The sequence below is a fragment of the Cibotium barometz genome, chromosome 39 (assembly GCF_041138505.1).
Source record: "Cibotium barometz isolate CiBa-2024 chromosome 39, ASM4113850v1, whole genome shotgun sequence".
NCBI classification, from domain to species: Eukaryota; Viridiplantae; Streptophyta; class Polypodiopsida; order Cyatheales; family Cibotiaceae; genus Cibotium; species Cibotium barometz.
This window is the reverse complement of record NC_141084.1, coordinates 16,612,027-16,638,663: the sequence shown is the minus strand read 5'-3', so window position 1 is coordinate 16,638,663 and position 26,637 is coordinate 16,612,027. Positions and strand designations below refer to the sequence as shown.

Here is a 26,637-nt window from a genome sequence, read left to right as displayed (position 1 = left end):
GGGTATGATGGGCGGATCGGCCCTCGGAGCGTTGGTATGGAAGAAGTCGGTGAGAGCTCTTTGTGCTCGTCCTCGAGCAAGTACAACTGATCTGGATCTCACTAAGGACTCCTTGTGTCTACGGAGCTCTGGAAGAAAAAGTCCTAGGCAGCTTTGATCCGGGAAGTTCATGATCTTGGAAAGTGGTCTGAACCTAGCTCGGAGTAGGCAATGGAACCTCCCCGGAATCTCATAGTATACAGGGCATCGGCATATGTAATGATCCTTTGTCTCGGGCTCTGTGTGTTACAAAGCTGGTGTATCCTGTCCTCTGGTGCGGCCACCCTGGGCCCATATCTGGCAATCTCCACTCTCAGCTGGTGGGACGAGGTACGGATCTGGCCAATTGCACATCCCACCCCAAAAGATAGGTGTGTGCCCATGTAGCGTGGGCGGATGATTAAACCATCTAGTGTCAGGCATAGGAGGTGATCTCTATAGAAGGCCATCTTCGTCCCCAGGTGAACTCCATATCCTCTGAGTATCCAGTCTGACAATGTCCTTCCTGATGATTGAGTGTCTGCAGGAACTGTCTAGAAATTCTACAAAACCAAAGAAGATGTGGAACTGTTTCGGCATGTCATATCTACAACATCTATCACTCGAAATATTGTGTTTAGCAAGTATCATGGAAACAGGTAGCACACCCACAAGGCATCTCCACAAGTAGAGACATTGCTTGAGAGGTAACTTACTTCGCCATATTGTTTGAAGTCCTCGTTTCCACCACTTCAAGCTCTCAGTTATGCCCCAAAGCAAATCAGAATGAGTCTTGATCCAGGGTGCTGGAAGCAAACATTTATAGACCTGTTTGGCTGCAATGTCATGTAATGTATAATGACACTGATGACCAGTAAGTTGCCAATCTTTGAGTCTGTCTTCATCATTCAGTTGTGGAACAGGTTCATACTGTTGTTATAAAGTCCTTATAGTTTTCCACACCTCTCGGTGATGAAGACCTAAACCATGCCTTCGACAAGCTTGGGGGAATGTTAGAATATATCCCTAATCATTCACAAACATCATCAACACACACACACACACACACACATACACACACACACACGCAGATAAACTCATTATTAGTTATTGTTGAAAACATGGATAGGGAGTGAGAGCAGTAGAAGGCACAATAGCTGATGTTAATTAATTGATAGCAAGTACAAGAGCCTCTTTTATAGGCTGGGCAAGCCTTATCTTCCCACACTGACACCTCATGGATGAGGTCACACATAGAGGAATCTAGATCCTATAATCTAGGGGTGAGAATCTAGATCCTATAATCTAGGGGGGGAGGAATCCCACCTACCACATGAGGTGGCACAAGTGGCCTCAAGACTTCTTCACACTCACACAACTGTAGGACACTCCTAGGACTATAGGACCACACACACTAGGACCACACTAGGACTCCGATAGTTCCAGCAAACCCCCCTTCGGAGCTAGGGTGAAGCTATGACATCATCCAGACTGTGCATCCCAGGCAATCTCAGAGGCTAACAGCTGAGCATAATTCAGAGGTTGAACCAAGCACTCTCATGGCTTAGGTGTCAACGTGATCAGAGACTCAAATCTGAGCATGGATGCATGACCAACTCATAGGTCTAGGGAGTACACCAACATCCTGGAACTCGGCCAGGCCTGATAAAGGAAAGACATAACAATCCCCCTGTCTCCTAACTGGGTACATGGAAATAAGTGGAGCCTTTTATAGGACAAGGCACACAAAATGACAAATTATTACATCATTTTAGGGGGACTACCCAAGGCAAAGTACCTAACACACACACGACTCTAGAAAGCCCACTCTTCATCTATCACCTCATGGAGGGATAGACCAGAAACAGTAACAGTGCAGGCTTGTTCCTCAGGTCCAGAAGGTGTAGCTTCATCGTCTTTGTCCTCGCTCTGCTCCGCAACCAGATTGGCATGTTCTTTGGCTTGTACCTTTGCCATCTTCTTGAAGCAACGATCCTCTGTATGGCCAAGCTTCTGACAGTAATTACATTTAAGAGGTTTTCCTTTCTTCTTGGGCTTATTCTTGAGAAAGAATGCTTTGTCAGGTTCAAAGGAAGATTCTGCTTTCTCTGTAAGCCTACGGTCCTCATCAATGAGATGGGCGACCATATCCTCAAAGCTCATATTGCGGCTGACTCTTAGGACAGCAAGGATCTCACTGTACTTGGAAATGTCTTCAATACTTGAGAGAAGTACAGCAACTTGATCATCATCTTCAACAATGGCTCGGATGGCAGATAATTGTTGGAGAATTGACCCAAGATTGCTCAAGTGTTCATTGAGGGTTTCAGTTTCCTTCATCTTGAGCTTGAAGAGTTTTTGTTTGAGAAAGACTTTGGAATTATTGATCTTATTCCCAAACAAATTCTCTAATTTTTCCCAAACGTCATTTGCAGTCCTATCAAAATCCACATGGTGGATAAGGTTGTCAGCTAAAGCTAGGCCAATGATAGCCATTGCTTTATCATTTTGGTTCTCCCACCGACTGATTCTAGCATCATCACTTTTGGGTTTTGGCTCTTTGCCATTGGTGATATTCCATATGCCTTCTCGCATAAGAAGAAGCCGGAGTTTCGTCTGCCAAGTTGGGAAATTGCTCCCTGAGAATTTCTCGATGAACGAGGAGATTTTTATGCTATCCATTGGTGGGAAGGTCTTAGCTGTTATTACAGCCAGTGTCTAAATCCCTTACAATGTTATGCTTCTGAAGGCTGAAATCAGCATTCTTCTTGATAGTCTGAGGTGGAAGAAATGTGTACGTAGATCTCAGTATGGCAGCCACGTATTATCCAAAAACAGAAAATGATCTTGAATAGTACACAGGAGAGGAATGAAGTGTGAAGCGTGGGCAGAATGTCGACATGTATCTCCTGAAAATCAGGTCGGGAAGCAGCTAGCTCACGAACAACAGCACATAGCAATGATGTGCAGCAAAACAGGAAAGGTGCGACCTTATTCAGAAATGGATGGTGGCCTGAATCAGATAAATGAAGGCCTGAAGGAGTCTTTCACCAACTGAACAGAGGCAGCAGAACTACAGGGCGACATGCAGCAAATGAATGGCGGCCTGTTGGCTGGAGTTGAATGACGGCTTGTTGGGCAGCATGGTGGCGAGCTCACGAGCTGACGAGGAGGGAGGTGCGCAGGGGAATGACAATCAGCAACTTCTCTTCGTAAACATCAACCAATTCAACACCTTCTCTTCATAGAATGCAGGCAGCTTCTCTATGCAGGCAATGAACAGCAGAAGCTTCTTCATGCATCAGCTTGTCTACGCAGTAGCTTCTCCACGCAGCAGCTTATCCACAACTGCAGGTCTTCTTCACGCAGGACGATGGACTGAAATCTCCACGCAGAAATTAGCAGCTGGAAATGGTGAAGAGGATTGCGCTGAGGATGGGCAGCAATTGCATGGAAGCTGGGAAGCAAGTAGAACGGAGAAGGGAGGAAGAAGGAGACGATGGTGAGGTTAAGGAAAGAGCATCTCTCTTGCACTTAGAGAAAGAGAGAGAGGGCATGGCTCTAATACCATGTTGAAACATGGATAGGGAGTGAGAGCAGTAGGAGGCACAATAGCTGATGGTAATTAATTGATAGCAAGTACAAGAGTCTCTTTTATAGGCTGGGCAAGCCTTATCTTCCCACACTGACACCTCATGGATGAGGTCACACATAGAGGAATCTAGATCCTATAATCTAGGGGTGAGAATCTAGATCCTATAATCTAGGGGGGGAGGAATCCCACCTACCACATGAGGTGGCACAAGTGGCCTCAAGACTTCTTCACACTCACACAACTGTAGGACACTCCTAGGACTCTAGGACCACACACACTAGGACCACACTAGGACTCCGAGAGAGAGAGAGAGAGAGAGCGAGAGAGAGACTCCGAGAGAGAGAAATGAAATGAAATGAAATGTTATATTAATGTCTTCAAAAGGCCATAATGACCTATGAGACCAAAAGTTACATCATGGTGGATCTGATACAATGTCTGGATAAAAAAAACCTAGAAAATGAAAAATAAAGATGATACTACTGGCACCTAGAAAATGAAACTGGAACTGGAATATAGTGAGGGGAGGGTACGCTATGGAGGTGAGTGGAATATAGTGAGGGGATACAATATCATGTGGGACGGAGGGGTACACTATGGAGGTGCCTCCATCTCATAATGTGTGCCGCATCGGACACTGGCGGATCTCCTCAAGATATATCCTCTGTGGTCAACACCCTGACTGGGTGTCTGGCATGCCTCGCAAGAATAATCCGAATTTGCCGCTGCAACCTCCGTCTATGCTGGGATGCCCTCCTCCGTAGTCGTGGGCGTCTGAACCACCCAAGCTCAGTCGCACGATCAATCAGTGTACCCCTGGTGTGGGCGGTATCCATGTCCTGCTCTGCTGTGGTCCATCTGGCGCAGTGATGGCTGGACTAAAGAAATCTGTAATGTGCCTCTGAGTCTGGCTCTCTGTGCGCCTAAGCATGCTATCTCTATGTCTCCGCAGCTCCAGCAAGAACAATCCCAAACACCTCTGGTCCTGGTACCCCATGACTCTGGAAAGTGGTCCAAAACCCTCTCTGAATAAACAGTGGAAACGACCACGTATCTCATAGTATGCAGTACAACGACCACGAGAGAGAGAGAGAGAGAGAGAGAGAGAGAGAGAGAGAGAGAGAGAGAGAGAGATTGACTTAGAGAGACTAAAAACAAAGAAAGAGAGAGAGAGAGAGAGGGAGAGATAGAGAGAGAGAGAGAGGGAGAGATAGAGAGAGAGAGTACAATAAGTTTGAAAGAAGTTTTATGTTTTGATCAAATTGGAAAACATTAAGGCTTCTTGGGGTGAAATGATGAGAGAGAGAGAGAGAGAACAACAAGTTTAAAAGAAGTTTTACGCACCCCCTTCCTTTAATCACCTGAGATCTTCTTCATGGCTTTCTACTGTGATTCAAGCACATAGGCATGTAGCTAAGGTCCTCAACTTTCAACATAGGGCTTCAACCAATTTGGAGAAAACGTCACCAAATTGAACGAGTTTTCAGTGCTAACTGCTTGTGAAGAAATCACAAAATCGTTGTGTGGTTAAAGAGGAGTAAAAACCTCTTAGGGCTTTCGAATTAGATTCAAGAGAAGCACACTCATCAATTCTTGAAGCTTCATATCCACACATTGGTGAGATCCAAGCTCTCTCTCAGTTTCTATTAACAGTAATTAGTAGAAGATTAGTACTAGCTAATCATCTTGGGTTTTTTGGATCAATGAGAGTTCAAACTAAGCATTAGGAAGTTTCTATTTCATATTTTCTCATTTCTTTACAAAACCCCTCTCATTTGGGCATCCAATTGCATCCTCTAAGTTGCTTTGTTTTCAGCCTATCTCATTCAAGAGGGAGTATTTCTCTGATGAGGATTAGATAGTATAATTAAGCAGTTAATCACAGTTGTAAAAGCTCTAAGATGCCTTCTTCTTCTTCTTCTTTTTCACGAAAGAGACTTCTATTAAGTATTAAAAAGCATATAGCAATCAAGGCTATAAGCCGGAATAGAATAGAAACACCCCAATATGTAAAGTGATCTCAACCACTGAGGAGCATCATGATGCCATGAGAGACCTGTGGGACTAGAGGAAAAGAAAATGCCATGGTCCTGCTCCCACATAAATACAACGCGCTTTGCCTGCGCGGAACGAGAGGACCCCTGAATACGAGCTCAAGTAGCCATGAGAGTATGGATGATATCACCCCACATAGTACTAATGCACTAAGAGTAAAAAATATGGACACCCTCAATAGCCTCCGTGCATCTAGCTCTCCAGATCTGCCATACTGTAATACTAGCAACAATCTCCCAACTGGTGTCAATTCTGTGTCTAGGGGGTGTATAATCAAAGTGAGGGACATCCTACAATCAACCATGTCGAGCAATACCTCTGAAAATAGCAGAGTCTGTATTACTGCCTTCATAGGAAAGTTGCGGACCAGATTGGGAAAGCCAAGCAACTTCCCCCCAAGTTACATGCATGGCGCAGCCACTCAATTTGCCCATAAGTTGGGCTATAGAACCCTAAATATGATGTGCAGTGCTGCATCCGCATAAACAATGCTGTACAATCTTAGAATTTGCAGCACATCTTGGGCAGGTAGGTGCTACACCGAAAACCAATCTCCACTGATTGGTGGGGAGACCACCATGTAAAAATAACCAAAAGAAATGAGAGATCTAGCTCCTTCTGTATGAATGCCAAAGTCTATGCCAATATCTGCGCTGTATCACTGGAGAGATATCATAACTCTCCCAATGAGTCCTGAGAGTAGGGATCCTATGCATCTGTTGAGTGATGAGAAGCTTGGCATTCCGGACCATGAAACTGACAAAGGGAAGGCTTTTCAATGGATCGAAGGCATCAATCCACTCCCACTCACCTGGATCCCACTAGAGATATCTGACAGGACTGCCACCATATAGCCACAAACACCAAGAGCCATGAGTCACTATCTGAGGAGAAGGATCAATGAACCACTACTTCCCCGAACAACCAACAATCCTCACTAGACTATGCCTAGTATCTAGGATGATCCCCTCCATGCTACATCTCCTCAATCTCCCTCCAGGCTTGATAGAATAGATGATGCAATCTGTAGCCTCCTCGCCCGAGAGAGCAATGACCTGTAGAGGTATGCCTATCCTCGAAAAGACTCCCAGTCAACTCGGATGATAATCTCCATGAAAGGTCCCAGAGAGCCACTCATGCGGTATAGCTAAATCAATCTGATCGATATGTATGCGAGAGTCCCTAAGATGTTGAATGGATGTAGCTCTCCAATCCACAGGAAGACTCTTAAAGGTCTTCCAAGCAAGAACTGTGTATGCACATCTCTCCCATCCTGACCATTGCATGTAACAAGATGCACCAAGTGGCCGACCGGCCTCATCCCTAATGAACTTGTTCCACATAATAGGTTGTTGGTCAGCCTCATCCAAAGACCTAGGAAGCCTTCGTCGCAAGAATGGTCTTATGCTTCTCCATGCTCTAACAATGGCTGCAGTAAGAGGGGAAGATAGTGCCTTGATGTCAACCTCTGTGAACAAAAACCGTGTATTGGCCAACCAATCTTTGGTGTACATCCGGAAATCTGAGACAAGAAAAAATCCTTCCGAGGCTCAGTGCTAGGTAGGAAATCTTTGACCACAAGTTTGCAAAGCAACGCCTTGCATTGAACATCCGGATCAATAATATTCAGCCCCCCCTCTCGTCTGGACTGAATAACTGCAAGCCAAGCTACCCTGGCATGTGTCTGTGGTGCCATCCAGACCGGCCAAAGAAAATTGCCAGATCAACCTCCGCAATTGATCAATCCACACACGAGAGAAGCACCAACAAGAGGCAATAAACCAAGCCGAGGCAAGCAATGTCAGAATACGCAGCGGAGATGATGACGACATCTCGGAACACAAGAGCAAAACGCAGTGCAGAAAAATAACAGCACAAGAGATAGAGAGGTAGAGGCGTGTAACTCTGCTCTATATACACAAGAAGATCCTGGAAAAGGTACAAAATGGAATGGGGGGCTGGGGGCCTATTTATATGGCCCCATATACCAGTCGGCCTGTGCTACAGGCAGCCGACTGGCCCTGAACCTCCACGACCAGCACAAGCCTCCAGTCGGCCAACTAAACTGAGTCGGCCAGAACAGAAATGTGGTCGGGTACATGAAGGTTCAGTCGGCCACCATAAAGGCCCTCCTGCCAACACACGGAAGCCACCCAAGCCATAGAAAAATGGGGAAAAATAGGGGAAAAATACGGAGAGTGGGGAAAAATGAGAAAACACCTAATAAGGGCGGGCACACCCACAACAGAGGCCCTGGTGTATAAAACTAGACAGGAGATGACTTCTAACACCCCCCTCAGCTCTTGGTTGTGAAACCAACCACAGGGAGTTGGGGTGCCGCCTGAGCAAATCCTGAGTTAGCGACTTCGTGAAGAGGTCCGCCGTACTGTCCTCCGTCGAACAGAACTCTAGCAAGATGTCATCAGCAACGATTTGTTCACGAACAAAGTGCCTCTGGATGACCATGGGTTCCTTCAGTGGAAGCCCAAACCTGCAATACAACCTCTGCATCCTTACCACCTCACAAGCAGCATCACAAACAGCCCGGTACTCTGCCTCTGTCCTCGACAAGGCAAAAGATGACTGTCTCTCTCTGGGCCTGAAGTAGATCTCCTCGTGTCCGGATCTCCTCCCCAAACTGAGTCACTCCAACCGTGGAGTCGGACTCCATCCAATAATCCCCCTCCTGTGTACAAGAGTCCATGATCCTTCACATGCCGCAGAAACCACAGGAAACACAATCCTGTCTCCCAAAGAGTCATCCACAACCATGAGCTCAACTGCCTCATCAGGAAGCTCCCGTCCAATTTGGTGTCCCCATCAACCAGATCAATGAACCATTCTACTTCTGAGTCAAAGAGGCATCACACTGCTCACAAGGATCAACACATGTCACGGTGCAAAAACAAGTCTTGGAAACCTGCTGAAGACCATGCAAGGCCTTCTGAAACCTGTCAACCACCCCCTCTGAATCCGGAGCCACAAAGCCTGGAGTATGCACCTCCTTCTGCAAGTAATCAACTGCCACCAGCCTGGCTTTCCGAAAGGTCCCCGTGGAAAGAACATCCTCATCTACAGGAGTTTCTTTGTCCCGAATACTACAAGACATCAGAGCATACGTTACCTGTTCAGTTTCCTCTGACTGACAAACACAAGAACCACCAACATCAGTACTGGAGAGTTCCTGCCAACTGCTGCCATCTACTGGCAAGCTATCCACCATCTGGTCCCGGAAAGCCTGTACCTGCAGCGTATCCACACTTAAGTGGCCATTACCAGACTGCCACTCATCACAAACCTGAGGACCTGGGAGAGAGAGTGCAGAAAGCCTGTACCTACAGCGTATCCACACTTAAGTGGCCATTACCAGACTGCCACTCATCACAAACTTGAGGACCTGGGAGAGAGAATGCTGAAAGCTTGTAAACTCCATTCTCCACTCCGCCTTCCCAAACTACCTGGCCTGTTGCTTTGTCCCAGAGAGCAAATAATGCTCATCAAACTCCACCCATACGCCAGTCTTGCAAACCTGATGCACTGACAACAGATGAAAACCAAGTGATGGAACATACAACACTTGGGAGGAATGCTTCTCCCCTCTACCATCGGGAACTATCTCCATCCTGCCCTCACTATGAACTGGGATAGTGGACGTATCCCCATTAAGAATGTGACCAGAACACCTGCAGTAAATTAGTACAGGAAGGAGTCATGTGCTTGGAAGCACCACTGTCTAGAATCCATTCCCGAGTATCCGTTGCGGAGAGTCCTCCAATCTCCTCCCTGCCTGAAGAAAATGAAACATCGGTGTCCACCACCTCCAGGTGCACAAAAGCCGGAGTCTTCATGATTGCTGCTGAGGAATCTTCATCCTTCTCGGTCTTCCGCTTGTTGGGACACTGCCTCCAATAGTGGCCTTTCTCGCCACAATCATTACAGGTCCTCTCTGCCTTTAGTTTCTCGCGGTCAGTTATGGACTTCTTCTCAGAAGACTTCTCCGATGAAGCCTTCCCTTTGCCTGCCCGTGTTACGGCCTTTCGACCGTTGGCCAGTTAAGGCCTCCGAACCTCCACCCTGAGGAGGGTTCGTGAATCGTTCCTCCTGGTCCAGAACCATGGGCACAAGCTCCTCCCACGTGATGGTGCTGAGCTTGCCACCACTGGTAATCAAATACGAGTAAAATGCTGAGTACGAAGAGGGCAAATGTGACAGCAACGTTATGGCCATGTCCTCTGACGATATCTCCTTCCCAGCCTGAAGAACTTCTTGCTGAAGAGCCTGCAGCTTGTTAATATGCTCCCGCATCGTTGACGACTTTGCAGGGCTCATAACCCGCATCTGTACTTCCAAGGAAATCCTCTTCATGGGCGATACCCTGTTGTAAAGGAAGCCAAATGCTGCCATATACCTCTGGCCAGCGTCATATGCTTTACATGATTGATTACCTGCGGTGTGCAGTTGAGAAAGATAAACGAACGGACCTTGGCGTTGACACGATCCCACATCTGTGTCTGAGCCTCCCGGTCCTTTCGGATCGACGGTAACTCCCCTTCCTCTACTTCCAGCCGTGGAACCCCAACAACGACAAAATCAGCGAGGTCGTAAGACTCCAGAACAGATTCCATCATAACCTTCCATATGCCGTAGTTGTTCCCGTCCAACTGACGGTCCACTGGGAACGTGGGGAGTGTCGGGATCTTCACATGCCTCTCGGCCATCTCAAACAGATCTGCCATTGCGGGGATGTACTCTGAAAAGGGTGGGTGGGTGGGAACAAAGAAGAACTAACACCTCCAAGTGGTTGTCCAGCAAATCAGCCCACCGTCCTCTTGCTTCTCCTCTTCCCGAACAGTTCCGTACGGTCCACCAATCAGCAACACAACAGTCCCCCTCTTGCTCACACAAATCCCAAGAACTATCTAGAGCCTAGGCTCTGATACCATGTCAGAATACGCAGTGGAGATGATGACCAGATCTGGGAACACAAGAGCAAAATGCAGTGCAGAAAAATAACAGCACAAGAGATAGAGAGGTAGAGGCGTGTAACTCTGCTCTATATACACAAGAAGATCCCGGAAAAGGTACAAAATGGAATGGGGGGCTGGGGGCCTATTTATATGGCCCCATATACCAGTCGGCCTGTGCTACAAGCAGCCGACTGGCCCTGAACCTCCACGACCAGCAAAAGCCTCCAGTCGGCCAGCTAAACTGAGTCGGCCAGAACAGAAATGTGGTTGGGTACATGAAGGTTCAGTCGGCCAGCATAAAGGCCCTCCTGCCAACACACGGAAGCCACCCAAGCCATAGAAAAATGGGAAAAAATAGGGGAAAAATACGGAGAGTGGGGAAAAATGAGAAAACACCTACTAAGGGCGGGCACACCCACAACAGAGGCCCTGGTGTATAAAACTAGACAGGAGATGACTTCTAACAAGCAATACCTGATTAGCCACCAATGCTCTAGAGGCTAAATCTAATCCCTAGAGCTCCAATGAAGAAGCTTCTTCAGGATACTCATAAGTACTGGAGCAAACTACTGCACAGGAGAAATATCAACCCAAACTTGGCATCCCAAATATCTAGCAGTGCATCCTCTACTAGTCCAAGTAAAACCAAGCTCTGCACCCCGAGCAACTCTCGGCGAGTCGCTAATCCAAAAACCAACAGATTTGTGCCAATTAATGGTGCCCCTGCTGCCAAACAAAACTCTTCCAGTGCCACCCGGAAGGAACATAAACATGTGTGTGAGGCCTCCGAGAACATGGCTGTGTCATCAGCTAACTTAGAGTCAGCCAGCTCCTCTTGACTATGAAGAGGCAACCTCAATCTAGAAATACCAGCAGTGGAGCAGAGGAAGATGCTCATGGCCTCTATATCTATGATATATAATAATGGGGCTAAAGGGCAACCCTACCGTATTGAGTGAGAGATCTGAAACCGCTCTCCTCTATCACCGCAAGCGAGCACACTACTGTGGGCATCACGATACATGCATGAAACTCCCCTTATCCATCTCTGAGAGAAACCCATATGGCTAAGAGTACCATCAAGGAAGTCCCAATCCACTCTATCATATGCCTTCTCAAAATCCAAAAGCAGAATGGCTAAACGCTGATTACTCGCTCTGGCCCATTCCATAGCCTCCCAAAATGAGAAAATGTTATCAAAGATGCTCCTTTCGTGTAAGAATCCATTTTGAGTATCATGAATGACATCTTGCAAAATTGGTTGTAATCTAATGCTCACTGCCTTAGCCAGAATCTTATATGCAGTCCCAAGTAAGGTGATAGGTCTCCACTGACCAATCAACGTCTTATCCCCAAGTAAGGTGATAGGTCTCCACTGACCAATCAATGTCTTTTTTTTTTTTTTTTGGGAAAAACGATCCTTCTATTAGTTAATGAGAAAACGCCATAAGGCTACAAAGCTCACCTCACAAGGAGGGATAAAAAAAAACCCACAGTGAACACCTGAGCTCCACCCCCGTGGGGCTGGCCGCTCTCTGGGGGGGGCTACCTAGTAGTACATGTGGGAGGTGAGAAGAGCCAAACTGGAGGCCTATAGTGCCAAGTGACATCCTCGCCCCTCGCGATGAGGAAAGGGCCAGGCTGCCAAGTGCGGAGGAAAGCCTTGCGGCGACCTCTCATGCGATCCGAGTCGCCCTGAAGTTTCCCCGTGTCCTCTCAAGGTGTGAATGATGTCCACCCAGAGGGCCTGTATGACCTCCGTCGGTGGAGTCACCTGGCGGTCAATGGCCTCCTTGCATCGGGCTCTCCATATGTGCCAAGCCGTCATGCTGCTGATCATCTCCCATCTGTGCCCGTCCCCCTCTTGGGAGACTGCCGAAGAGAAGTCTGGCGTCGGAACCACCGCCATCGCCCTGTCAGAGACCTGGATGGTCGCACTGCCAGGGACGTCCTCATATCCAAGGGCCGGGCCGCTGTCCGTGGCCCAAGCCACCGCACCCCACGTCACCATCATCTCACCTGGCGAGCCTGCAAAAACCATCCTGAGAGCGCGCTGCCAGACCTGCTGTGCCTGTGGGCAATCCCATAAGCAATGCCGCTGCGACTCCTGTGCATGGCCGCACCGAGGGCAGGACGCTGGGTGTCTGCCAAAAGCTAGCCAGGCCCCCACGCTGGGTGCCCGCTATCCTGTGCCTCTGAATCCGCCGCCCCAGCCTGGCTGTGTACTGAAAAAAGGGGATGCCTGGGCTGGTAGGGGCCGAGTAGGGATCTCGCCAAAACCGCTCACCTGGATCCCACTGAAGGCGAATAAGAGGCCTGCTGTCCCAAGCCCATAATCTCCAAGAACAGTCCTCCCCTATCGAGGCCGGTGAGGGGTCTACATGCCACTGTCTCTGATGAAAGCCGACCACCCGCACCCTCTGAAAAATACAACCTTGGAGCTCATCCAAATCTAGTCGTGTCCTCTGAAGCTGGCCACCCTCTCCCACCTCGAAAGTGAGTGGGGCGACTCTCTCTGCTGTGCCGCAGACCGCTAGAAGGATCTCATGCCGAGTAAAGACGCCCATCCACTTTGGAGGTGGAGGGTCCTGTACTGGGGTCCGCCACTCTCGGGGGATGGCCGCCTCAATGTCCTGTCTCATCAACTCTCTGCCCCTCATCCCGCTGAGTCTCCTCTCCTGAGCCTCTAGAGGCAAGCCGGCACAACCGGTCTCGTGAAGCTCCAGACTGCCTCCCGAGCCTCTCTCACCCTGTCATCTGCTGGCTCAGCAGAGAGCAGATCCCTGTAGAAATCTGTGGCTATCGCCCGAACCCTGGGGGGATCCACCACAACCTGGCCATCAGCCTGTTGAAGACGCCTGAGACCCTCTCGTCTGAAGCGAGGCCCTGTCGCCTCAAAGAAATCTCGAGTCACTCTGTCTCCAGCCTGTGTCCAAAAAGAAGCCCGAGCATGGAATCGGAACTCCACCCTCCTCTCCTCGATGGATCTGATCTCTGTGCGAGCTGACTCCATCTGCTCTGAGATCCAAGGGCTCGTAGGATCCCTCTCCTAGAGTCTCTGAAGGGACGCTAGACTCCTCCGCAGGCTCCTCTCGTGCTCTCTGAAGGCCTCCAGACGGTCCAGGGCAGCCTGTCTGAGCATCCTACTGATCTCCTGCAAGCCCCTGGCAAGATCGCTGGCTGCCGATCCTCTCCTGAACTGCAGCTCCTGCCAGACCTGCTCAACTCTGGTCGCAATCTCGGGCTCCTCTATGAGACAATCTGGAATCCGGACGCTCTGGCCTCGCTCTCCTCTCATAGGGTCCTCGATCTGGAGAAGCACTGGAAAGTGGTCTGAAAACGAGGAGCCTGCAAGTATGCCCACAGTGCCACCTCTATCACAAGCCCACTCATCAATGTAAAACCTGTCGATGCGGGAAAGGTTAACTCCCGTGGCCCGTCTATCCGATCGCGAGAAAGATAAACTCCCCTGCAACCTGCCAAACTCTGAGAGAGTCCACGGATCCTGGCCTCTCACCTGCAGCACTAGTTCCTCCCAGGCAGCGAGCTCCGGCCCATGAATGGTCTCCTGGCTGCCCCCCATCCTGTCCTCTGCATCCTCCAGCATGTTGCAATCCCCCCCTAGGCACCAATGGTCTGCCATGGGGACGGACTGCCTAATGGTGCTCCAGAACTCGGCTCTCCCGGTCGTCCCATTAGGGGCGTAGAAGTTGAGGAAGCCAATGCGGTCTTCCCCAACCCGAAGGATGATCCACTGTGCTCGACCCTGGACCAGAGTGCCAGAATCCACAACCTCGGATAGAAGCTGCTCGCTGACTGAGATGCATACTCCACCCTGGTTCCCCCGGGAGCCATATGCCGGTAACCAAAAAGTGTGACTCCTGCCTGGCAAGATCTTCCCGCAGGTGCGGGTACGCCCGGCAGAAAGGTGGTGTTCCTGGATGAAAAGGATATCTATGGGTCCTCCAACGAGAGCCCTTTGGATCTCCTGGCGAAGTCTGCCCCGACCAATGTAGCAGCGATGTCCACCGAGACCCTGGATGTTCCATGAGAGGATCCTCATGGATGAGCTATGGCAAGTGAAGCAGCCGCCACTGGCTCACCCCTCTCAGCCGGCCCGGATGATCTGCCCTCCACTCTGTGAGTCTTGGGCGCCGGCTTGGAGGGAGAATAGTCACTGTCTGTCCGGGTGCGAAGTCTCTCCAAAAAAAGGGTGACCTGTCTCTGTGTCCAGCCCCACTCCGCCTTCGCCCTGTCCAGGGCATAGGCGTGAGACCAATCCTCTGCATATATGTATCTAAAGGTAGGCTGCACCCTCGGGGCGGCATGGAGGAGAATCAGTAGCACCGCCTCAACTGAGGTGTGGACCGGATCCGCCCGCCAATCTCCTATACCAAACAAGCTCATGCGGGCTGAGTGTAGTCGGGTTTGCAATAGGTCCGTGAGCCCCAAGTCACTGAAGTGGTGAGAAAACTCCAGTATCTGATCACGCAAAACTTCCTCTACAGAGTTGCAATCCCATGCTGTGTCTGGGGCAACACTGAGAGGAAAGGAGAAGGCCACCATGCTGCTCACCACTGAAGGAGAAGGAGAGGGATGGCACACCACGCAAACTCGCAAGGGCGCGACCAGTGTCTCGAACGGGCCTGCATCCAGCTGGAGGCACCTGAAAAAACCGTAATCCACTGGGAGCCCCATCACTCGCGGGGGCCCCCCAGGGGAGGCTGGAGAGAACTCTGTGGCGGGCGAAGCTAGGATTGCCATCTCCACCGGCCCGGAGTGGCGGTGGAACAGCCGCTAGACTGAACTCTGGCCTACCCAGCTGCGCTGCTCGGGGGCAGTGGGTGGTCTGGCGAAGTATCCTGGAGAGGCCGAGGGAGGGATGGGGGCTCGCGGAGAGGAGGGGGGAGAGCGAGGAGAGGATGGAGAGGCATCTACCAGAGGATAGGTGTCAGGGGGGCCGCCGGAGGAGGCGGGAGGGGGGGGGCTGGGGGGGGAGAGGGGGGGGGAGAGGGGGGGGTGGAAGGAGTGCTCTCCGGGTGAGGGGAAGAGGAGCCGGGGGTCGCAGAGTGCGGCCCGGGATCCTCAGAAATCTGCTCCATGGAGGGGGCGGGGCCCCCCGCGGGGGGAGGCGGGAGCGGGGTCTCCACGTGGGGGGGCTCCACCGGCGGCCTCAACGGGCACTGAGTCTGAATCCTCGTCCATCGGGGTGGGACCTGCTGGCCACCTATCCCTGACTGGAGCATAAGTGCGGGTAGGTGCCTGGACGCCAGCCGGAGTCGCCTGTCCGCCAGCCTGTGCTGCCTGCTGGCGTCTGAGACGGTCCCTGCGGGCCGGGCGTTTCCGCCGGCGAACCTCCTGCGATCCGCCAGCCTCCTGGGTCTGCGCGGCCTCCTCCGCCGGGGCCTGCTCGTCAGATGATGGCGCCTGCTGAGACGAGCCAGGGATGTCCGGTCTCTGAGGTGGATGGCCACCCCTCGTGTCTCTTGCTGGGGGTCCAGAGGCGGCAGAGCGTGAAGGATGAACCCCCTTGCGGGGCCAGGCGCGTGCGAGATGGCCCATCTCCCGACAGGTGTAGCACTGGCCGGGGAGGCCCGAATACTCCACGCGCTGTATCAGATGTCCTCCAGAAAGACAAGGGAGGAGGATCGTCTTCGGGAGGGACTCCGGTGACGGAACCACAACACGAATGGCCGGGAGTCCTGCTGCCCGAGCTATCACTGAAGCCGCTGTCGGAGGCATCTCCACCACTTGCTCGAACGCCTTGCCAATGGATGACAAGAGGGGCAAGTACTCCCTACGGAGTCCAGGAAAGCAGATAGTGATGGGAAAACCTGTCGCGCCTGCTAGCGGGTCAGAAGCGGGTCGAAACCGTGAGTCCATTGCGCCAGGAACGCCCGGGATGAGCGGAGAGCAATGGGGCTCCGAGCCAGCACCATCTGAGCTGCCTGGGGGGACTCGAAATCCACCTGGTAGTAGCCACGTCCCAAAAAATCGACGCTGACGATCTTGGCAGGCACGCCAACGAGGCTGCCTTGCAGAAAGTCGCGAAGCTCTCTCCGCATCGGACGGCTACCCACTATCTTGCAGACCAAGGAGGAGGCCTCAAGAGCGGATACTGTGGAAACAAACAGCTGATGATCTGCAGCTGTGAACTCCAGATGGAGACCGGAATCGGCAGGGGTAGTCGGAGCGGCTTCCATGGAGTCCTCCATAGGGAAAAGGCCAGAAACCGGGGTCACCAACGGGAGGGACACAGCCCTACGAGGAAACGGAGAGGCGGACGGTTAGAGGATAGCGGGGGCGGGGCGGGGGGGGGGGGGGAGGGGGGAGTTGAGGCGGGGGATAGCGGTGGGGGGAGGGGCGAGACGGAAGGGGAGGAGAGGGAGAAGGCGGGGGGGGGGAGAGGCGCGCAGCGGAGGAGACGGCGGGGGGGGGGAAGAGATGGCGGGGGGAGGAAGAGATGGCGGGGGGAGGAAGCGAAGGCGTGGGGGGAAGGAAGAGATGGCGGGGAAGGAAGAGAAGGCGTGGGGGGAAGAGATGGCGGGGGAAGGAAGCGAGGAAGGAGGCGGGGGGGGGAGAAATGGCGGGGGAGGAAACGAGGAAGGAGGCGGAGGAGGAGAAGGCGGGGGGGGGGGAGAGAGAGAAGGCGGGGGAGGATGCGAGGAAGGAGGCGGGGGAGGATTCGAGGCAGAAGGCGGGGGAGAGATGGCGAGGAAGGGTGCGAGGAAGGAGGCGGGGGAGAGGACGGAGGAGAAGGCGGGGGACAGGCGGGGGGGAGAGGGGGGGAGAGGGCGAGAAGCAGCGGGAGGGGGAGAGGCGGAGCTCGCAGGAGCAGATCGTCAGTTCGATAAACGTCTCTCTCGAGTTGATGCTGGAAGCTTGACCAATCAATGTCTTATCCCCACTCTTAGGGATAAGGAAGATAAGCCCCTCATTGAGAGAAGAAGGCATAGAACCAGTGTCCCACATCTCCTAGAGAGAGCCGATGTGATCTCTACCCCAATCTCATCCCAAAAAGTAATGAAAAAAATAGGGGAGAGGCCATCCTCCCCTGGACACTTACCATGAGGTAAGGCATGAAGAGCATGACTGAACTCCTGCATAGAAAAAGGGGCATCCAAATTCCAAACCTTCCTCTGTGGCATGTGCCCCTCAAGTCAGAATGAGGCTTAGCACTAAGAAGCTGGCGATAGAAATCGGTGGTAATCTACTAAGCTGTCTAACCATAAGAGGATCTGAATGAAGAGTGCCATGTGAATCCTGCAAACTGCCTGACACTATCTCTAGCATGAGATGGGTTGTGAATAGCAAAGAAATGTTTGTTGCATCTGCCACCTATATGGGTCCGAAAGGATTCCTGGGCATGGTAGCGGTACTCCGCACGTTGCTAAAGAGAGTGCTAAAGAGAGTGACGAAGCTCTACCCTAACAGTACATAAAGAATCTGCAACCCAGTGAGCATGAGGATGTTTCTTGTGCTTTTTCTGTAAGGCAGCTAGTCTACGTCTAATAGCCCTTTCTAAATCCAAGGCCTCTTGCCTCTTGGAAAGGGCACGTATGTGATAAAAGTCACTAATATCATAGAGACCAGAGGCCAGGCTTTGCGAGGCCTGCGAGAAATCATGAGATCTCCAAATATCAATCGTCCGACGTGATAGCTCTTCATCTCAGAACAAATGATCAGGGATGCATACACGGGGTGCTGATCCATGGCAACTCGGATCTCTAATGCATAAAACCACTGGGCAATGATCTGATTTTGAAGTGCTTGCAGCAATAAAATTATGGCCCCCTCTGTCAAGCACCCAATCATCCACATCAAATCGGTCTAAACGCGCATAAATACATCTTGCATCCCTTTTCCTGTTAGACCATGAATAAAGAAGAGTAGATGGTCTCCTCGGAATGTTATCCTCATGCCAGCCATGAATGGAGAGTATAAACCTCTTCCAGGACGCTCCCTCAAGAGGAAGCACCAAGCTCTCATGTCCACCTCTTTTATCCATTGGCATCTCAACCATGTTAAAATCCCCACCAATAATCCAATGGTCAGCATGAGGCATCAACATAATGAGAGATTTCCAAAAGACAATCCTCTCACCTCTATGGTTAGGAGCAGAGAGTTTAAGAATACCAATGCGTGTAACACCCTGCATAAGAAGGATCCACTGCGCTCTTGGAAGCAAAATGACACCATGTCCAATGATGAAAGGCAAGACCAAAGCTAAAACAAAAATACAAACACCACCTTTGGTACCAATAGTTGGCGACCAAAAGGTGTGTCCTGAGAGAAGCTTGCCTGATCTCCCACATTGGCTAGCATCCCATTTATGCTCTTGCAAGAGCAATACATCCATAGGTCCACCTATAACTGCAGTGTGAAGCTGAGTTTTGACAATTTGTTTCCGCCGACGCAGAAAAAATCCCCAAGACCTTGAATGTTCGATCAGACAATCCTCGTAAGGACTCAGAGTAGGAACGACCAGATCTTGTGGTCGACAAAGGATCCCCTTTAGAGACGGAGATACGTCTCGCATAGGTAAGAAAGGGAAAATCTAACAATGAAAACCTTACCTCCGTTCCCACTCCAGGGAAAAGCCAGGGCTGGGTCCTCAAAACTGGAGAGGTACCATGACAATGGGATTGCGCAACAAAATCCTCGAGGGTGCAATCATCCTGTGTGCAGAGCCTCATCCTCCAAAGAAGGATCCACATCCTGTGAGGCAAGAGCTACATAAGGGTTGGGGTGCTCCACTAGGGGTGCGGGTAAAGGGGCAGGTACCGGGTTGGAGGGTGCCTGCCATCTCTAACCATAACCCAACACTGTGTGGTCTGTTGGGGCATAGGGACAACTGGAGTCTGGGCAACTGCCGAAGGCATCTACTGGGTAGGACCATGCCGCCTCCTAGCATGGCCTCTCGATCTGGGACAATCTCTAGCAATGTGGCCATGTCAACGATAAATTTGACACTGGTCAGGTCTGCCTGCAAGCTCCATCCTTTGGCGGAAACGAGAGTCGTCAGGTCTCTAAAGCATGATATGGTCATCAGTAATCGATTTATCAAGAACAAGCACAAAGACCTAGGGTACACCATCAGAAGTGGTGGTAACAATTGCGGAAGCTGTGACGAGAGAGCCCGGAAAGGCCAGTACCTCTAAAACCTCGCCAAAGGATGCCCCTATGGAAGCTAAGAGCTTCCAATAAGATCTAGGAAGAGTAGGGAACCGCAATGAGACTAGGGTAAGGTGCTGATCCTCTGCCACTGGATCAAAGCCCACCACCTGGTACTGAAAGAAGAAAATCTTCCTAGGGCCAAGAGGGAAGGGGCTGCCAGCCAACACTTAAGAAGTAGCTTCCGGGAAAAAAAATTCCACCTAGAAGAAGCCTCGATCAAGCAAACGTGTATCCTGGAAGTGCACAATCAGCTCCGCAGGGAGAGCTGCTAGAAGCCATTCATGGGCCTGCGAGCGAGAGGGGTGGGAGCCATAAACCCTCACAATAAGGATGGTGTGGACCTCAATGTCAATGTTGTGCTGAAGAGAGGCGAGCTCATCTTGCAAAAAATTGATGATTCTCCCGGCCTGTGGGGGTGATGAAAGATTGGATGTGGCGGAAGCCATAAAGCCAATCAACGATGGGCAGCCGACTCGAATCCAATTCAAAGAATGCTACTGAAGGGAAAAGGCGGCGGGGGGAGGAAGAGGCGGGTGAGGGCGAGGAAGAGGAAGCGGCGGGGGGCGGAAGCAAGGCAGGGGAGGAGGCAGGGGACAAGGCAGGGGCAGCAAAGGCGGAGGCAGAGGCGGAGGGCAGGGGAGGAGGCGGGGGCAGTGGCAGAGGGAAATCTGGGAGCAGCAGAGGCAGGAGCAGATGGTGGGAGCAGCAGATGAGGGGCAGAGAAGAAGGCGGCAGGATCAGCAGCGCGGGCTCAGTCTCTCCGAGCATGTTTTTTTAATGGAGAACTTGACATTAATTGCATCGATGCCTTCTTCTTTTAAGGCTCATGCTCAAGAGAAAGCTAAGCATAAATCAAAAGGGAAAATCAGGGAATACCGATGCCAATTTAAGTGATCCTCCTTTGCACACCACAAAGACCTACTGTATATGTGTCTCCTGTCTCTGGTAGGTCTTCAAAGGCCCTCCACGTACCAACAGAGGAGGCCGGACCACTATCTCATCTAGCTCACTAGTGGTATACAACCAATGGTCCCTGGGGTGTTACATCTCATCACCAAATGGATCATTTACCATGATGTGCTGCATGTAAGTGTTGTTTGGAAGTTAAAGTCTCTAACCTGATCTAAGTCTATGAAGCTCTGACAATAGAAGCTAGAAAAGGAAATCGGGGCATCCAAACATCCATCTATTTAAACAATGCCTCGCAGATAAGGTTTCCACTGTCCATGCTTTTGGGGAATTTTTCCCTTTAATATCATAATCACCAGGCAAGTAAGTCTACAAAGCTTTCCCTTGCTTTTTTAACAAAAACAAAGCAGGACATCAAATGAAGTATGTGTAACGTGCCTTTGCTCCATATTTTTGAGTGAGACTGTCCAAGCTCCTGTTGCAGATTTTAGCTATCTCACGATCTGCAACATCATCAAACCACTGCACATTGTCCCATTCTAACTAATAAGAAAAAAAGACCATGAGAGAAATCACACAAAGAGTTATGATCTAAATGAGAAGCAACTTTTAGAACCTGTTGAGATCTCTAGACATGTTTGCTATGACTAAAAATTGTGACCGATTGGTGTTCAAAATACCAAAATAACATAAGCTCTTCCAATTCTATGGAACGGCCGGAAAATAGATTATGAAATCTTACATCTGAGTACTTTCCAAGCTTCAAAGTTCCGATCAGTTCCTGCTGATTATCGTTAAGGATAGGAACACCCAGGTTTGGCTGCAATAAAGAGTCAAAATTGTTACACCGAGTGTTCAAGGTGGTACTGTTACTGCAAACCTGTTATCAGTGACTGAAACTCTGCTGAAATTTATGCAGGTGTAAGTTACCGGCTTGGAAACAAAATGGTCACCTTCTTCAGTTCCAGAGATTGCTGCATAGCTGCACAGAGTAGAGAGCCTAAAAACTCTTTGCCATTTGAAGAGACAAGCACTCTAGATGCTGAGGCATATGCATCAATGCTCAGCGCTTTAAACTGGTGCTGCTCTAATGAAGATAATCCACAGTCCTTGGAAGGAACAAGAAAAGCCTTTACGCCTTGAAAAAAATTTAATATCTTTTATGTTGGAGAAAGAAACAGAACATTTACATGAGTATGGCATCTTCTACAGTTCCTGTAATTGAGCCTACAGACTCCATAGTACACCCAACTGGCAACAACCTGGCAATGAGTCCATCATGTTACATTAGAATTGATCTTACTGGATGTCTTCACTTTGATGTAATGCACTGCTTATTTTTTTGAACAACTTAGAAGTTTTAAAACTCAGACAAACAATTGAAAGAAAAGATTTAAACAAACCCATCAAGAGTTATCCGTCCAAAGGTGCTCTTGAACCCCACACCACCACAAAAGGCTGCCGGAATCCGTACGGAGCCTAAAATCCATGTCATATGCATTGATGCACCATCATATTCTTCTTCTTGTAAGCTTTGAAATGCGAGGAGTATAGAAATGTGAATTAGCTTTTAGCCTGTAAATACATACCTCCATCATCCGTTCCTAGAGCTGCAGGACAGAGGCCACAAGTTACAATTGCTGCTGAGCCCGATGAGGAGCCTCCTGTGTACCTTGTTAAATCATGAGGGTTTCGCGAGCACCTGCGAAGTAATCAGGTAAGAAACAATGACTTAAGCGTTGCAAGATGCTTTGTTTTGAAAAATCGTAAAAATTCAACACAAGTTGAATCAACATGGGCAACCAACTCTCAATATCTGCTGTGTAGTGGTTGTTCTGCTTAAGTGTCCATATCACTAGAAATCATGAATTTCCGTCAACATTACAGGCACTTCATCAGGGAGAATGAGATCTGTATACAATCCTTTAATTCCTTTCCTGTAACTTTTTTTAAGACAGTAGCTAGTGATGGGAAAAAGAATGCTCGTGCTACACACTTGCTGGGCCACTCCCCCACTTTTCCTTTGCCTCCTTGTATGTGTGCAGCCAGTGGCACTTTGCACATCATGCTTTATCCCCTGCCCTGTGCCCACTCCCAGCCCTGCCCTCCAGAATGAGGGGTGGGGAGCGTATGATGCTGGTGGAGAAGGGGACCTGAGGGTAAGCGGAGGCAATAGCAGGTTTGTGGGGTGGGGTAGTGGGTAATGGTGCAGTGTAGCATGCCGTGTCATGATGAGTCCTCAGAGTTGAAGCAGAGGTTGGAAATTGTTCTTGGTGAAGCTGGCGGAATTCCCTTAAATAGTAGCAGTCTTTGTTTTCACAACCGCCTTTCTCACAAAAGAAGGTGCAGTAAAAGCCGCCGGCAAAGTTGGGCTGCTAAATCTTGGAACTCCTACAAGTAGAGCCTGGTCTCAAGCTCTCCCGGATCTTCTGCTAGGTTGTTTTGGGTAGTGCCAACATCACCCATTGGCACACCATGAACTCACCATGATGGGTCACCAGCACGGTGGTTCTTTCATTAGTTCAGCATTGGTCTCTCCCCAAGTCGTAGATCCAAGGGACCAAGCTCTTGCAGGACACGGTCCTTGAAATTTCTTGGGTGGAAGGTGCGGAGAAAAGGTATCCCTAAGGGTGGCTGAATCCACAAAGTGGTCAATCTCAAATTCACTAAACCACTTGTGGCCAAAGCCCTCAAGAATGGATGGCAAGAGTGCTAAGTAGCCATCCTCTCTATCCACCCTGCCCTCCAGAATGAGGGGTGGGGAGCGTATGATGCTGGTGGAGAAGGGGACCTGAGGGTAAGCGGAGGCAATAGCAGGTTTGTGGGGTGGGGTAGTGGGTAATGGTGCAGTGTAGCATGCCGTGTCATGATGAGTCCTCAGAGTTGAAGCAGAGGTTGGAAATTGTTCTTGGTGAAGCTGGCGGAATTCCCTTAAATAGTAGCAGTCTTTGTTTTCACAACCGCCTTTCTCACAAAAGAAGGTGCAGTAAAAGCCGCCGGCAAAGTTGGGCTGCTAAATCTTGGAACTCCTACAAGTAGAGCCTGGTCTCAAGCTCTCCCGGATCTTCTGCTAGGTTGTTTTGGGTAGTGCCAACATCACCCATTGGCACACCATGAACTCACCATGATGGGTCACCAGCACGGTGGTTCTTTCATTAGTTCAGCATTGGTCTCTCCCCAAGTCGTAGATCCAAGGGACCAAGCTCTTGCAGGACACGGTCCTTGAAATTTCTTGGGTGGAAGGTGCGGAGAAAAGGTATCCCTAAGGGTGGCTGAATCCACAAAGTGGTCAATCTCAAATTCACTAAACCACTTGTGGCCAAAGCCCTCAAGAATGGATGGCAAGAGTGCTAAGTAGCCATCCTCTCTATCCAAGCCACAGCTTTGGCACATAGCAAAAGGAGCGCCTCACATGTCTATCACTGTCTTGTGTGGTGGAATCCTTATGCGTGGGGAGCTTGACATTGACTCCAAGAGTGTTTCCAGGTGGTGTTCACTCTCCCACACACCCCCAATGACTGAAATTCAAAAAAACAGCTCTTATATTTGTTGTAATTTCTGGTCTTTTTGCTGAAAACCCTAATTTCAGCTCAAGTCGAACCATGAGGGAAGTTTTCCCATGGTTCCCTTCATCCTCTTGACGACTTTTTTCGCGAAGGATCATGACAGATTGAAGATTTCAACACTCTAAATGCCTCCATCATGAAGACTTCCGTTGTCATCGACTCTACTTGCAATTGGTAAGCTTTGATGCTTAAATATGGAAGCAAGTAGCAAATGCTTCCATCACAAAGACTTCTGCTGTCATTGACTCTACTTGTAATTGGTAAGCCTTGATGCTTAAATATGGAAGCAAGTAGCAAGAGGGAGGAGCAGGACTCCATGTTCACATACCCTGTGTAGTGTTCTCTTGTCCTACGTGCTCTCTTGGAGATTGTCGCTACCATGTGTTGGTGGAACAATAGAGAGCAGATGGTAGGGAACATGGGCACCTGAGAGGGTAGTGTGAATTGCAAATCTACACCAACACCACATTGTTTGCAATACTGTATTCATATGCATTGGTATGGAAATCTAGTCACAAATGCCCATGACACTATGTACTTGATTCTTCCAAGATTAATATACATTATTTGAGGGAGGGGCTAGTTGTCTCGTGTCAATTCAGCAAATTACTTCTTGTATTGAGCATGTTGTTCATTAAATCTTGGTGTATTTAAGTGTATTGATTAGCATTGTGTTCGACCAAGTTACACCCTTCCTCAAGCTGACTTTTGGTACATGGGTGGAGACTTTAACATGATCGAGGTAGTAGAGGACACACTCGGAGGAGGCACAACCACAGTCTCAAGCGCAGAGTACTCTACGTGGGAGGAGTTGATCTTGGCACTCAAGGGACAGAACCCTTGGCATCTACCAAAGTTTGGGCGCAATCCTGAGAGCCTGTGCTTCTCGCGGTCCAATAGGAGGAGCACCGGCCCCAACCTCTCTCGACTTGACAGATTCTATGTGGATGAGTGGGCTTGCGGTCGTGGGGGCATGATCGACATCTTGGCGGGCCCCACTTTCTTTGATCATGTTCTGGTTATTTTGTCTTTAGAGGACCCCTAGAGGCAGGACAGGCACGCGAGCACTAGGATTCCGGACAGTCTCATACACGACCCTGAGATCTGCAGCAGGATAGAACAGATACGGGCGGGACTGGATTTTATCTCTGCACCTTGGATGTGGGCCTTGGTGAGATTACGAGATTTTTACAGGAGGCAACATAGAGCACATTGGAGGGATTTTGTGAGCAGGAGAGGAGCCTGAGGAGGGGTCTTGCTTCTCTCCAACATCTTCAGGAGAGTTCCCCCGATAGTCGATGAATTGAGAATCGACTTGCTGCTGCCCGTATGGAGATCAGATCCATAGAGGAGAGGAGGGTGGAGTACAGGTACCATGCCACAGCTTCCTTTTTGACCCAGGCCGGAGACAGAGTCACGGGGTACTTCTTTGAGATAACAGGTCCCCATAGGTGGAGAGATGGTATTCGTAGGTTATGTGGCTAGGATGGAGCTATTGTTTTTGACCCCCTCCTGTGAGAGCCATTGCCACTGATTTTTTCCCTCCTTACGGGCACCCCATTATCCCCACAGGTAATGGACGTGCGCGAGAGAGTCTAGCGGCACATGGGAGAGGTGGAACCCCCCCTCTTGAGACCTTCTATTGACTCCCTTCATAGCAGATGAGCTAGCGAAGGCATTGACGGCTCTCCCTAAGGGCAAATGCCCGGGGTCAAATGGGCTTTATGTTTCCTTCTTTCTTCGTCACTGGGATCTCATGGAATGCAGCCTTCGAGCAGCCTTCAATGAGATTATGATCACAAGTGCCATGCCAGAGAGGCTTTCAGAGGGTTTGATACACTTGATTCCCAAGGAGAGTGGTGAGAGATTGGAGATCCGGCAGTGGAGACCCATCACCGTTGTCTACAAGATCTTGGCCAAGGCCATCAGGTGGAGACTTCAGCCTTTCCTCCCCGACTTGATCCATGACACTCAGACAGGTTTTGTTCAGGATCGGAGCATTCTAGACAACATCTTCATTTTCTGGGAAGCGACAACTTCGGCCACAATGTGGTAGCAGGACCTCATTTGACCCCTCCTAGACTTTGAGAAAGCTTATGATAGAGTTGACTGGAGCTATCTTGATATCACGATGTACCGGATGGGATTCCCAGTGGAGTGGATCCGTGGTGTTTCACGACTTTACTCAGCCTCTCACAGTCAGGTTCTCATCCATGGAGCCAAGTGACAAATTCCTCCTTTTGCTCGGTCCGGCAAAGATGTCCACTGGCACCTTACCTTTTCCTATTCGTCATCGAGGCAATGAGCAATTTTCTCTCAACTCAGGAGACGGGGCTCCAAGGATTGCGTC

At 50.0% G+C, this 26,637-nt stretch overlaps 1 protein-coding gene and 1 long non-coding RNA gene across 4 annotated transcripts in view; one reads left to right on the top strand and one right to left on the bottom strand.

Annotated features, from left to right (window-relative positions):
• Window positions 1–26,637, bottom strand: part of LOC147615791 (fatty acid amide hydrolase-like) — a 110,481-nt gene that overhangs the window by 60,026 nt on the left and 23,818 nt on the right. For all 3 annotated transcript variants that reach the window (XM_086778399.1, XM_086778401.1, XM_086778400.1), the window contains 6 exons: window positions 22,311–22,423; window positions 22,125–22,200; window positions 21,912–21,983; window positions 21,652–21,703; window positions 21,464–21,541; window positions 21,160–21,243 (listed from right to left, as the gene is read on the bottom strand). In XM_086778399.1, the coding sequence (XP_086634525.1) occupies window positions 21,160–21,243; window positions 21,464–21,541; window positions 21,652–21,703; window positions 21,912–21,983; window positions 22,125–22,200; window positions 22,311–22,423 (475 nt within the window). The remainder of the gene's footprint in view (window positions 1–21,159; window positions 21,244–21,463; window positions 21,542–21,651; window positions 21,704–21,911; window positions 21,984–22,124; window positions 22,201–22,310; window positions 22,424–26,637) is intronic.
• LOC147615792 (uncharacterized) overlaps window positions 1–26,637 on the top strand; it is a 103,076-nt gene that overhangs the window by 59,176 nt on the left and 17,263 nt on the right. The window contains exon 4 of the long non-coding RNA XR_015262634.1: window positions 21,641–22,438. This is a non-coding gene — a long non-coding RNA (uncharacterized LOC147615792). The remainder of the gene's footprint in view (window positions 1–21,640; window positions 22,439–26,637) is intronic.